The following is a 14,006-nucleotide window of genomic DNA, read 5'->3' on the forward strand; positions in this document are numbered from 1 at the left end:
GGCTCATTTCTTCTGACCTCAAAAGCCTATGGTTACCATTTAAAATTTGGTTTCTTCAACCAGTTTCTTCTTAATCCCATTAAAACAACACCAGCTGGAACTCAGCAGCACACGAGGTCCCAAGGAGCACAGCTCAGAGCTCAGCATCCAGGTCCCCGATGGGAAACCCAGTTGCCCTTTATCCATGGAAAGCTGTTCCCGAATCTGGCTGTCACTGGGGGAATCATTTCCCAGTAACAAGAGTTTTGGCAGAAGATCTGTTTGCTCCTTTGACACTTTGACTGCACGCCTTCATCCAGATTTGAATTATCAAGAACTCAACAATGGCCTTTTCACCCTGGGTTTTGTTTCCCACAGGTATTGGTTTCTTCTGCCAAATCTGAGGGGGTTTTTGCAAGACATATTTACCACATCCCTACATCAAGTGGGATAAATTACCTTCCTGAAGCTGACCTGAGCCCATGCCAAAATGCAGTGAACCACAATTAGCTCTTGCTCTGTAGAACACAGCAAAAGGCTGCCTGCCCTTGCCCCACGAGCAAGGGCACACTCACTGCAAGCCCTCCTCAACCCATGAGCTTGCAGTGGGATAAAAAGGGGTTTTCCTTGACCACATCCAAGGTCACTTCTCTTCAGGCTGTAGCTGGTGAGTCCCTTTGGGACCAGCTGCTTTCCAGCTGCAGATGCTGAAAACACCACAGTTTGGGTCAGAGAGGTTGGACTTGACTTCTTCTTCCTAGGAAGAGATGTGCTTAAAAAAAAAACCCAACAAACCAATTGATCCTACTCCAGCAGCTCCACTGAAACTCTCAATTCCAATGGCTCCAATAAAAACCCCAAACTTAAAACTAATGAGGGAAGGGAAGGGCAGCAGTAGCTCCATGGTGCAGGATTCACCATTCCCAGCCCAACTCCCAAAAGCCAGGGATGCCTGTCCTCCCCTGCAGAACCTCTTCTTCCAAACACTTCCCAGAGATTCACTGGATCCACTGTTATCTCACAAACCCAGCACACAGTAGATAGTTACAGCAAACAATGGAAAATAACAGAGGAAATCAGATCTATTTTTTTTAAGTTCTCTTTATTGTAAATAGCTGCTGATGGGATATTTCTGCTCAAGTGCACAGAGCACACAGGGGACAGCACAAGTTCACACATATCACAAGCTTTAAACCTAAACCCCTCAATGATTAAAAAGCAATAACAGAGCCAGATTGCAAGCAGACATGGAACATCCCTCTTGCTAAACACTAAATCCAGAGATGCAGTTTGTAAACAGTGTTCAGAGACAGAGGAGCAGCAGGAGGAGGTGGAGGTGGCACTGGCAGCGCTCACACAGTGCCCTTCAGAGGAGCACAGGGTGAGGGTTTGGGACATATTCTGGGGCAGGCAGTTCCTGGAAGTGCTGGCAGTGATGCCTCTCCTCCCAGGGCTGCTCCTTGCCCCCAAGCTGCTTGTCACCCACTGGCAAGGGGCTGGGAAGGAGATGCCTTACAAAGCTCTAACGTCACGGCCAGTGCACACCACCTCAAGCTGCCTGTGCTGGTTTTAAGCTTTCACCCCTCACTTTCTAATTGTCCCCATTGCTGGCTGCAGAGATGGGGCAGATTTTGCCTGAGTGACCATTTTTCTCTCGAGTGACTCACAACTGATGGGACAGGCAGCCCCTGGAGTGTAGCTCAGGGACAGCTCTGCTGCTGCTCACTGCAGGTGACAGCAGCCTCCACCACCTCTGCTGCTAGAAACAGAGAGAAAGCCAGGGAAATACAGAACCCTCCCCCACACACTTGTGGAGCAATGCTCACAAAGGCACCAAGCTCACTTCCACACCTCCATCTCACCACCTCCACCTGCCCAGCACGACTGAGAGGAGCCTCTGCTAATCCCCAGCTCAGGAACATTGTGCAACAGTTGTTTATTCTGGAGTGTTTGCATGCACAGTGCCAAGGAAATCAGGTGATTTAAAGGAAATATCTGGCACAAGGGCCCACAGGCCTGTTTGGGGCCAGGGAGATGTGAGGGCTCACTGGCATCACTCCAGCCTTGCCACTCGAGCTCGGGGCTCAGCAGGACCCAGGGACCTGGCACCTCAGGTGGGATGCACCCACACAGCAACAATGACGATCACAAATCTGCTGCTCTGCTCTGGACACGTGGATTTACACATTTTGAAAGATAAAATGCGGGAGGAAAACGCTACAGTTATGCTTTAATTAAAGCACTGAAGCACAAAGGCTGCCATCTGCAGGGGGCTGAGAGGCTCCATCCCACAGCCCAGCAGACCTCAGCCAAGGCAAAGACCCACTCGATAGGGATCAGAGCCCCACAGTGACCCAGAACTGCAGACCTGCTTCATTCACCACAGTAACCAAGACAAGTTATACCTGCCAACACACCAGCAGCTACATTCAGGAATCTTGGCAGGTAAAAACAGCTATTTTGTCTCTAACTAACTACTTGATACAAATATAATTAGCTCCTTAGCAAGTTATTACAGCAGATTGTGCGTAAACATGCTGCAGCACGTCTCCACTCCTGCTCCCCTGCAGACCAAGGGGCTCCCCAGCAGCAGCAGCCTGAAGTGGTGCCTGTTTGTGCGTCCAGAGCGTCACTGACAGCGACACTGAGTGATTACCATGCAACAGGCTGCAAAGCTCTGCCTTCAACATTTTTTCTCCTTTTTTGTTGGGTTTGTCTGGGTTATTTCTAAGCACTGAAACATTTACAGGGAGGAACAGCCGGTGCTGCTTCTGCAGAAGGCTGCCAGAAGCCTGCACCCTGCTGGGAACAGCCTGAGGAACAGAACTAATGAAACTCAGTTTCTCTCCTGCTGAATTTCCTCCCTCCCTGGCACAATTGCTCCAGATCAACACATGCTTCTGCTCTGTGTAAGTCTTAAAGGTTTAGGATTAGAGCCTGGGCCTTTGTCATGGCCCTCTCCATCTCAGCTTTGTCAGATTAAAGCTCTGGGAGTGTTTAAAACAACCTGGTTTGAGCTCAAAATCCCCAGGTAAACCTCAGGCTTCTGGGCTGCTGATCTCTGCAGCCAGGACACCAACGTTTCTCACACTCAGATCCCGACTGTGGGTATGGCCAACATTCATTTATACATTTATTTATACATTTACCTGGGCCCTAGAAGCTGCTCATATAAATCAAGGAGCCAGCTGGAAGCAGCAGGTTCAGAACAGCCTCCTGCTTCATACCCAAGTGTGCCTTTCGTCAGCCATCCTGAGGATTTTGCCCTTAGTACAAGAACAGGAGTGGGATAAAATGGAATTTGGCAAAACACAAGTTAAGACTTGTGGGAGAAAAGTGTAAATTTGGGATTTGGGTGGGGATGTAGAGTGAACCAGAGCCATCCCACCAGCTGCACCGCAGGGGAGTCTCACCATCTATGCACTAAAGCAGCTTAAACTCTATTAAAGGCAGCATTATACATCAGTAACATTCACAGCTTATTCATAGGCAAGTTTAAAAACACCTGTTGTGGGCCTAAAATTTGGTACATTAAAAAGACAACTGGTAAAAATCATGTGCTTCTTGCAAATCCTGGACACGCAGCCCTGCTGTTCCCAGGCACCGAGCAAAGGGATGCTCTGATTTGCTGTGGTTATAGATTAAAAGCATCCAAAAAAGCCAGGAAAAATGAGTGAAAGGATGAGGCTTAGATCAAGGTCAAAGCTAAAGCAGACTTGAGTTCAGATTCAACAGTGCTGGTAGCTATGCTGTTTCCAGAGAGTGACAGGAGCTTTTATTCCCTTCTGTCCCTTGCAGGACACTTCCCACAGGATCTGCTGACCTGACCAGTGCCTTGTGTTGTGCACAAAGTTCCCCCAAAGCAAAGGAACAGGCTCAGACCCAGGGATTCAAACCAGCACTCATGAAAGCAAAGTCACCGGAGCTCTCTGCAGGTGAGACACCACAGCAACAGCATTTGAATTGGAAACAGCAACAGTTAAAACACACACTGGGGATTTGGTCTGGTGACACCTTCCAAAGAAAAGCTGCTGCAGCGAGTTTGGATACAACCATTCTGTCCTCACACACACTGGGGTTAGTTTTGCCATCTAAGCAGGAGCAAAGACGTGGGACTCTGACACCCCAGAGATCCCAGGGACACATTCACTCACAGCAATTAAAAGCCGACTGAAAAATCTGTGATGCATTTTCCCATTGACAGACATCTCAGCACTCAGAAAGACAAGACACAGGCTCTAAAAGCACATTTCAGAGGAGAGAGTACTGGCCAAAGCGTCGCGGGGCTCACGGTGCTCCGGAGATGCTCCAGTCCCATCCGCAGGGCTCTTCCCAGCCGAACCCGACGGGAAAGCACGAAGCTCTACATCATTAAACTGGCCATCCTCTACAAATGAGAGAGAAACAGCACAGGTTATGCCAAGGGTAAGCCAGGGGATGGTAAAAAGGGGACAGCAGAGCTCAGCTCAGCACCAGGGACACACAGACACTTCACAGCACTCAGATCCAACCAGCTCTACACAGCTGCTCTCCGTGACAGTGATCATCTCAGGATTTCCTTATTCCCTTCTATCCAAGTAAATAACGAGCTGCTTCACGCTTTGCATCGTACCTTAACCTCTTACCAAGCTCTGCACAAAGGGTTTCCCAGCCTCAGCCCGAGACTGTGCAAGCTCAGCCTTTCTGGACTATCTCGTAGGACAGCAGGCTCTAAAGCAGGCTGCTCACTCACTTTCCTTCACCTCCTCCACAGGAAAGTACACTTCCAGCACCACAAACATAATTGTGACAGAAATCATTTTGCATATTAACCCCAAGAAATACTTCTATATCTAGTACCCCTTCCACTGCCTCACCATGGGTCCAACAGACCACAGGAACACACTCAGGGTCAGCACAAGTGAATCCCATCTGTCCAAAAGCACAGTCAGGGAAATTAAAACCCCACAGCCAGGATTTCCTACAGCTGCTGTCCCTGTGAGGCCTCAGAGCACAAGAAACGCTCAGATGGGCTGCAGTTGCAGGTGCTGCTCAGCCACAGCACTCAAAGAGGCTGCGATACATAGGTCAGTACCTGCAGAGTGACCTAACCAGAACTCCCCTGCAATAAAACAATGGCACAGCTATGGAGCCAGTTTGCTGACGACTAACAGTATACACAGTACATACAGGCAGCTTTCAGTGGTACTCACAGGCAAGCATTTCCCCCTTGAGGCTGCAAAGGAAAAAGAAACAGCACAGGATAGCTCATAGTGCATCTTAAAGGAGATTTAAAAGTAAAAGCAGCAAAGCAAATGAGGGAAAGAAGTGAAGCAGCCCTCCAAAAACTTCATGTAAGGGAGCTCAGGGTTCAATTTGAACAATATTAAACAAGCAAAGAAAACAACAGGCCTTTGCATCCAACACTGCTGAGGATCTACATGGTTTTAAGCCAGAAGAAACACCAAGCACCAAAACCCAAGCTGCCTCAATTGAGGCATCCAAAGAGCCCAAACTTTGTTGGACAAGCTGCTGATGTTGGGATCTGCAGGGAAAGGGGCACTGACAAAGTCACAGACACAAAGATTTCCTACCAAGCTCCTCTGGGGCTACAGCAACACTTGTCTGAAACGTCACATGAGGACAAAGAGGGTATTTGTAACTCTTCCAATCAAGCTTTTGCCAGAAAGCAAGATATTACCCAGAATTAACCACCCTGCCAAAACTCAACTGCACTGACGGGAACTCGCCTGCACGAGCCCAGCTTTGAAGGCCTCTGGCACACAAATTTCTAAGGGAGCCTAATCCAGAATGATTTTCATGCAGGAACAGAGCTGGTGCTCCAGAGCCTGGGAAGGGTCCACACTTCAGAGCACCAGCCGCGGGCGACGGCGGGGAGGGAGAGCGTAGGGAAGGAACCACCTGCACACTGACTTGCAGCTGCGGCTGGTCGGCCCCATCTCGAGCTTCCAGGGATGGAAGAGGCCCCAGCAGGTCGAGAGGTTTGCTCCCAAGGCTGTAATGTCGTGGGCGCTTTACCGTGTCCGCGCTGGCCCGCGGCGTAAAGCTGTTTCTTCTCATCCTTACAGGGGTTTGGCTGCTCTGATCCCGGACGGAGGGAATCGCAAGGAATGAAAAGGGGAACCAGAGTTTAAAACGACGTTGCACAGCAGCAGACAGCTCAGCACCCAGCTCAGCACCCAGCTCAGCACCCCCACCCGCCGGCACCCCGAGGCTCCGGCGTCCATCTGCGCCCCCTCCAGCTGAGCAGCAGCAGTGGGACACGACCTGCTCTGACAGCTCATCTGGCCCAGAGTCCACTGAAAGGTCTGCATTTTTAGCAGTTGTGCTTCCTTTGGGATCTCTGTGCTTAGGTGGCTTTCTTTGGAGGGTGCTTTACGGTTTTTCTTTGGCTTTTGTTTCTCCCCACAATCGATACAGGGGAAAGAGAAAAAAAGGCAAAGAGAAAACTTCCCTTCTTTGTGTTTCTTTCAGCTACGTTGCCTAAGCAAAGCAAAGACCAGGAGCAACAGCCTCCCACTTCTCTGGAAAAGCAGCAACAATTTCATCGCTGGAATCACTCAGAAGTTGCAGAGCGATAAATGCTCAACTGGAAGCTCATCCAGCATGGGAACAGCCACAAAAGTCTTGCCAAATATCCTCAGTTTGGCAATTTGCAGCCAGATGGATTTAGCTCCACAAACTCTCCAGCCACTGACACAGGTTCCTAGTTTCTCCAGCCCTTGTTTATGGTCCTTTGGTACAGGAAACTTCTTTATACTGGGATCAAAACCCAACCACACCATAAGCAATCAGCCAACTGCTCTCTACAAACACAGCAACAGGGGTAGCTAAAAGCCTAAATTTACCAAAAGAACTTAAAATGTGATGTGATTTCCAACGAGTTTGCACAGGAGAGAGTTCTGCCATTCCCTGAGATCAGTCCCTCTGCAAAACAGCATTTGTGAAAGCAAGCACCTATAACAGCAGCAGCTTCCACAGATTTAGCACATAGTTCTGTGCTTTGCTGAGGAAGGTGTTTGGCCAAAGTAATGGGAGAGAGAGGATTTCAAGAATAAACTTAGTCAGAGCCTGAAGCTTTTCCACTGCTCCTGTAAGAAGATTCCCCGTGCAAGGAAGGTAAATTGGACCCATGTCCTTCTGCTCTGGTATATGCAACGTTTAGGAACGCCACAGCCTTGCCTTGAACCAAACACTTATTTCTGCAGACTTCTTGTGTATTTTACAAGGGAAAACCTCCACTCTTACAATCCTCTCAGCCACCAGCACAGGGCAGCCAGCCCCCAGAAGCCATCCCGGAGCCCGGCCTCACCCCATCTGCAGCTTTACAAGGAGAAAGCTCAGAAAGACAACAGGAAAAAGTCACTTTAAGCATTTTGTCGTCAAGTTTTTCTGAAGTTATCACAACTAATGCAAACAAGCATCAAGAACAAACACCTCACTGCAAACTGAGAACTGGAATTCAACATCTATGTCCTAAATTTGCCCATTCTGCTTCCTACAAAAGCTCTGCAACATCTCTTGCCCTGGCCTGGGAAACAAACTCATTCAGCCCACAATTAACTCTGCTTTCAGGGATTATTTCTGTAGTAAGTCTTTCAGATCACTGGAAGCAACTGGCCATTTCTAGCATGTGTTTAAGACTGGTTCAGCTGAGCCCCTTTACTTTTGAAAAGGGAGAAAGCCAGAGGGGTGCAGCAAGACTTACTGAGTTCAGAGAGGGTCTGTCCCTGTGTGTGTTCACTGCTTCCACGTTCAGGGAAATCGTCTCCACTTTACAACCTTTATCAAAGGAATGGGAAGTTTACATGACAAAGGGTAATTTACTCAATGACTTTTTAAAGATATTGAAAACAGTATGGAAAGTGATCAGGAATAGGTTTTTTTTAAAAGATCAAGGGCACGAACAGGCTCAGAATCATACAACTGTTTTGGCTGGAAAAGTGCTTGAAGCTGCTGGAGTCCCAGCTCTCCCCTCACCCTGCCACGACCACCACTAAGCACCTCAGCTCCATGGCTTTGGGATCCCTCCAGGGCTGGGGACTCCTCCAGCTCCCTGGGCAGCCTGGGACAGGCTTCTTCATCATCAGGTGAAATCCACAATCATCACTCATTTAAGAGAGGCCATGGGAGAACACCCCCACACCCTTCCCACTCTCCAGTACTGCATTTTCATATACATGAGCATTATTTACAGCAAGTTCAGTTGCTGCCACACAGACAGACACATCAGACTCACACACATCATGAGAAAAAGAAAACAGTATTTACCATAGGCCACAGGAGTGAGCTTGAGAATGGTGTGGAGGGGGCAGCGCAGGTAGGGCAGCTCATCTAGGACAGAGACAGGCGTTAGCAAACACTGGGTGCCAGCGACACAAGGATCTTACATCTAAAGAGGAAACATGCCCCAAGGACCCCTTGACCACCCTCCCCAGCTCTGCAGCAGCAGGATGGGATTGTCCCCACCAATTCCCACACACGGAGACAGCCAGAGGAAACCCCTCCGGCACCACACGGGTGGGACAGCACCACAGCAACAGCCACCAGGGACCTGTCAAGTTTTATATAAAACTTTATTAAAAGTTTAATTAAATGCCAGTGCCACTCACTGGAGTTTCATAAGAGCTTGTAGCAACTGGAACTACCTTCCAGGCAAGGATGCCATGCAAGTGACCAGCATTTCTCAGAGCTGTAGCACTACTGTCAACCCTTCACAGGCTGCTGCTGCACCAGAAATCCTTGTTTACATTAAAAACTAATCCTCTGGAGATTATATAAATGTGATGGGTGGAAACAGCTCCAGAAACACCAGCTGAGCAGAAAGCCAACAGCACACACATCTGCACGTCTGCTGGCATGGGCCCATGCACTGCTGCAGTGCAAGGGTTAAAGCTCTGCAGAAATGGTTGCTTTCTTTCTTTTTTAAGCAGCTCTTCCGTCACGAAAAATCAAAACAGCAATTACAAGCCACCCTCCTAAAAGCCCTGTACAGGAAGCAGTGAGAGAAGCCAGCCCCTAACATCATGCGTTTATTTTTGTACCTGCACTCTTGTCAAGAAAATAAGCCAACAGGCACCTCATAACTGCCTGGTGGGAGATAACGAGGACGTTGCCTTGCCGTTCCAGCTCCATAATTACTGGCTCCAGGCGCTGGACCAGGTCCTGGTAGGACTGAGAAACAAAACAGGAATCTTTCAAGGGGTTGTGTAAACAGAGGCTTAAAGCAGAAGTAGCAATTAACAGCGCTTCACGTCCAGGAATGTATCAGTTAAAATATCAAAATGCAGAAGTTATGGATAATCTGGTAAATACAGGGAAAAAAGCAAACAGAAGGTGAAATTTCATCAGCAACCCTCAGATTACAGGAGGATTCGGATTACTGGTAACTCTGAACAAGTGCAGAGAGGAAAAACAAATAAAATGGTAAATTATAGATTTCAACAAGGCTGTGAAGCAAAAGCAGAGATGACTCCACACCACACACACTATCATTTTCTTTCCAAGATGGTTTTTCACAGCGACAATCCAGGCCCCAGCCAAATGAATGGGATGCAGAAACCCCTCAGTGTCTGAGGTGAGCATCACCAGACTCTGCATGTGGCCCAATAATTTGAAAGGCATCACCTGCACACCACAATAAAGGAAATCAATGAGCTTTTCCTCTGTCCCATTGAGGATCCCAATGTTTTCAATTTTTCATAGAAATATTGGCAGAAACAGTTAAAATTACACAAAACCCTTCAATTCTACACCCATGTGTTTGTTTTACATGTACTGAATCTTATGTTAATTCTTAAAGGTCTTCACCTCGCCTCCAGGGTAGCGATAAAGGTACTTGTCTTGATCCCTCAAAGCAAACTCATCTGGATACTTGGCTTCAATTTCTGCATAGGTCATTTCTTCACATACTCCCTGAGGGAAGAAGAACTTGTTACAGCACTCTGCTTCAGAGGTACAAGAATGCAGCAGGATGAAAAGAAAAAGCCAGTGGCTGAGGTCAGTAATCCCTTTGTGCTATCTGCCAGAGCCATACACTCAAGCATTTGTGTACCACAGGTCCAGGGTGGTTTGAAGAGGATGGCCTTTCAGGTCTATTTCAGGTCTATTTCTAACCCCTCATTTGTAAGGGATGAAAACAAGTATTCATTTCCACAGCAACAACCCTGCAGTTTCTTTTGCCTGAAAGAGTTAGGCTGAGGGCAGCAACCTTTGTCTACCTGGGGTGACAAATGCCAGGAATGCTCAATGTCATTTTCTTTCTCCACACCAGCTGTATCTGTCCACAGCAAGGTCTGGCAGCTCCAGGCATTGCCAGCCCTGTACCAAGCCATCCTAATTCCCCTGATGATGGCTGGATGGACGTGGTTATAAACGGTCAGGAAACAGCCCATTTCATTGTAATTAATCTGTTTTCAAACATGATTTTCCATCTGGAAAAGCTAAAGCTAAATCCATCACCATTTCACTCACGGCATCGATCTCGTTGAGAATCTTCCACTGCTCGTACGTCACCCCCAGGGACTCGGCCGTCTGGATGGTCCTTTTCAGCTGGCTCGTCCACACCTTCAGATCCACAATTTCCTGCTCTTCAATGAACTTCTTCAGTGCCTGAGAGAACTGGGAAAACAGCCGGGGGGGTCAGGAGGGAGCAGGAGCTGCTGCCACCGTCAAACGCGTCATTTCGAGGGCTGTGGCAGCAGGATCCAGCTGCGGGGCTGCCCCTCGCGGGAGGCGGATGCAGAGCCTGGCTCTGGCCCTGGTCACACACCACGTTACAAACAGCACCCCGGGTGCTGCCCAGCACGTACCTGCTTCCCGCGCGGTGACAGACCAGAATCCCCACCAATCTTGCCAACAAGATTATATTCACTCTCACCATGTCGGCAAAGGTAGATGGTACGTGGCTGGACATGAATGTTCATTAGGTAATAGACGATTTTACTCTGGATGTAATCTTGGACTCTGTTTACTAGGAACCGCTGTCCCACATTGATCACTTTAATGAAGGAAAGATCTCTGGAGTCAACATAAAATAAGAACACCCACACGACTGGTTTTAAAAACGAAGCACGTGCATCTGCGGGTGTAATCTACGTATTTACCCTCTAGTAACGGCAGCAGCACTACTGCTGGGTCGCTCCCGCGGACAGGAGAGACACTGACCCGCCGGCGCTCAAACAAGGCCTGCGGTACACTTGAGAGAAATGCTTTCAAATCACTGGGGAGCCAGGGACACCACCTGCACACAAGCAGTCGTGCTCTGGGAGAGCAGCCCCCCCAGCAGCTGCGTTACAGCATCCTGAGCCAGAGGAGAGCAGCAACAGAGCAAAGCAGCTCATGTGTGCGAGGACAAAACGTACCCCAGGGCTTTGCTTACTTGTCATAGGCGTCGGGATCGAGAGGCTGGTAAGTGACCTTGTAGCACTCTATCCTCTTCAGGAAATCGTCCATCACGTTCTCCCTGTTTCTCTCTGGGTAGTCGGGGCTGGAAACTTTCACCTCCTGATCAACAGACAGCGCCGCTTTGTGAGTCAAACAAACTCCAGAGTGGGAAGAGAGCAACGCTGAATAACATTATTCTTCCCTTCAGAAACAAACACACTTTGTTTAAGGCTGCCCTGTGGAAAAACCTGCTGCTGCAGAGGAAACAAAGGGCAACTCTGAAGGCACTGTAGTGCTTGGCCCCAGGACAGATACAGCTGGCTTGCTGTTAGCTGTCGCTGCTTGCCCTCCCTTGACAAGAAATCGCACTTCAAGGTCAAACACTTCTCAGCTTCATTTCATTTCCACATTCTCACATAACTAACTGCATCCCGAGCTTCTATAAACCTGCAGAACTCAGCTGCTCACTTCAAAGGCGAAACATAAGAGCAAGGCACTTGCAGATATTTCCTGTAAGCTCTCATAGCTGATGACCTTGCACTTAGCACCCGAGCTCCCATGGTAGGCACTGCCAGCTGGGCCTGGAAAATGTGGCACGCACCAGGATATTGGCAGCAATGACCTCTGGATCGTCACAGACAGACTCCACAAAAAACACCTACAAAGAAGGCAGGGAGGATATTTGAGAGAGCCAAGAACTCTACCCCCAAAGCAAAACTTGAGAGCTGCTGCCCCGGGGAGCAGTAACATCCCTCTGTGCAGGAACTACAACCACAACCTAAACACAAGCACTACCTTGAAAGCATTTTCTTTAGCAAAATTTAAGATCAGGTCCCGTCTTTCTCGAGTTGTGTTGGTCGCATCGAACACCTACCACGACATGGATAAACAGCAATGAGCAGGTTTATCTAAGGCTTTTAAACCAGCCCCAAATAATTTCTGACATTACAAACAACTGCCCTGGGCAGCTTTGAGCTACCCAGACATAAAACCACGTTTAGCTCAGAAAAGCCTTACAGCTATCTGCCCACACTCCTCCAGGAGATAAGCCTTCACGTCTTCCAGAGCCACTAAGGCACACCGTCTGCAGGGCAGAAATGGGTCTGGTGAGAGCTGGGCTGAGTGTTCACACAGCAACCATCAGCGACAGGTTTCAATATCTCTGTCTCTGCCCACAGAGCACACACCCCCGAGTCTTTCCAGGAGCCCCAGAGGCCCTGCAGAGATCATCAGGCACCGGCAAGCTGCTTCATCGCCAGGCATCCGCAGCCTTTGTGCCAGCTCAAAGACAGCGACAACTCCTCCACGCAGGCTCTCTGGCAGGATCCCTGCTCGGGCTGCGCTGCCTCCTCCCCCACTTCCACAGGCACTAAACGTTATTTCGTGCTCCTCAAAGACGGCGCCTGCCAGGAGCCGAGACTACCCAGAGCGCCGCGGAGCGCTTCGGCCCCCCAGCACCGACTCACTTGCGGATTTCCATGGCCTCCTTGTTATCGTGACGGAAGAAGTCGTAGGACTTGTAAGACTTGACGGCTTCCCGGCGATACACCCCCAGGTTGAACACTGGCGCAGACACGAGACGAGCGCGTGAGGCTGGCGGCCCGTGGCAGGCAGATGCCACAGAGCCAGCCCCGCGCCGGGGCAGCCCCCCACGCACCTTTGGTGGGCACCCCGATCCAGTTGAGGTAGCGGGTGAGCTTCTTGGACACGTAGGTCTTGCCACGCGCGGGGAGCCCGATCATCACGATCAGCGTCGGGGAGTTGGTCATGTAGGAAGCCCACGCTGCAGGAGACCCCCCAGAGCATCAGCAGCGCTGCAGAGCAGCTGGGAGCAAAACCTGAACCCAGAGACATCCCCTGCCCTGCATCTCCCGCGCACACAGAGCCATCTCACATCTGCTAATGGGCTTGCTGCTAATTAATCGCTGCACTCAGCAGCTGGACCCTCGGTGGTCTCCCGGGCGTTGGCTAATGAGGCGGATTAGCAGCAGCCTGGCGGCTGCGCCTAATGGGGCTAATAAATGTCTTCTAGCGTTATAACTATTTACCGGTTGTGCGGTCAAGGGCATACGAAAGATGCTTTTAACAAAACGGTCACGTTCTTTCGGAAAACAGCCGAAGCGAGCTCAGAAAATGCCCGGCAGAGGCTGGTCCGGGGGAAAAAACGGAGCGCGACAACAACTGGAGGGTGCAGAAGTCAGAAAAACGAGCGACCGGGGACGAGCAGCAGCGGGCAGCCGCCGCAGGGGAAAGCCCCGGCGCTCCCGGGCGCGCACGGCCCCGCGGGCAGGGGCAGCGGCACGACGCGGGGACGGGGCTCCGGGTTCCGGACGGCGCGTCCCGCAGCGTCCCCAGCGCGGCCCCGCCGTCATTTCCCTCTCGCCAGCACACGGGAGGCACGTCCCGCGCCCCGCCCCGCCATGCCGGCACTCACAGCACTTCTTCTCGCCGCCGCTCCTGCCCCGCGGGGCCGCGCCGTGCCGCGCCGCCGCCATGGCTCCGCGCCGCCGCGCCACATGCAAATCGCATCCAAATGACATGCAAATCGTATGCAAATCACACGCAAATCGCGCCGCCGTGACGTCACGGCCGCGCCGGCCCCGCCCCTCCGCCGCGATTGGGCGCGGCCGGGTCTCGCGAGA

At 50.4% G+C, this 14,006-nt stretch overlaps 1 protein-coding gene across 6 annotated transcripts; it reads right to left on the minus strand.

Annotated features, from left to right (window-relative positions):
- Positions 1 to 1,083: 1,083 nt before the first annotated feature.
- Positions 1,084 to 13,868, minus strand: PFKFB2 (6-phosphofructo-2-kinase/fructose-2,6-biphosphatase 2). Of its 6 annotated transcripts, none has more exons than XM_062013410.1 (16): positions 13,799 to 13,868; positions 13,022 to 13,147; positions 12,831 to 12,927; positions 12,382 to 12,448; positions 12,160 to 12,234; positions 11,966 to 12,022; positions 11,360 to 11,484; positions 10,791 to 10,998; positions 10,453 to 10,599; positions 9,790 to 9,894; positions 9,024 to 9,153; positions 8,251 to 8,313; positions 7,688 to 7,761; positions 5,893 to 6,060; positions 5,172 to 5,194; positions 1,084 to 4,366 (listed from the first exon to the last, which is right to left on the minus strand). In XM_062013410.1, the coding sequence occupies exons 1-16, from the start codon at positions 13,857 to 13,859 to the stop codon at positions 4,351 to 4,353; spliced, it is 1,542 nt and encodes a 513-aa protein (XP_061869394.1). In that variant the 5' UTR covers positions 13,860 to 13,868; the 3' UTR covers positions 1,084 to 4,350. The 6 variants fall into 6 exon arrangements, with proteins under 6 accessions (XP_061869394.1, XP_061869391.1, XP_061869390.1 ...); XM_062013407.1 differs by lacking the exon at positions 13,799 to 13,868 and adding an exon at positions 13,413 to 13,653; XM_062013406.1 differs by lacking the exon at positions 5,172 to 5,194 and having other exon boundaries at positions 13,799 to 13,867.
- Positions 13,869 to 14,006: the final 138 nt, after the last annotated feature.

The sequence above is a fragment of the Colius striatus genome, chromosome 22, assembly GCF_028858725.1.
Source record: "Colius striatus isolate bColStr4 chromosome 22, bColStr4.1.hap1, whole genome shotgun sequence".
Classification (NCBI taxonomy): Eukaryota; Metazoa; Chordata; class Aves; order Coliiformes; family Coliidae; genus Colius; species Colius striatus.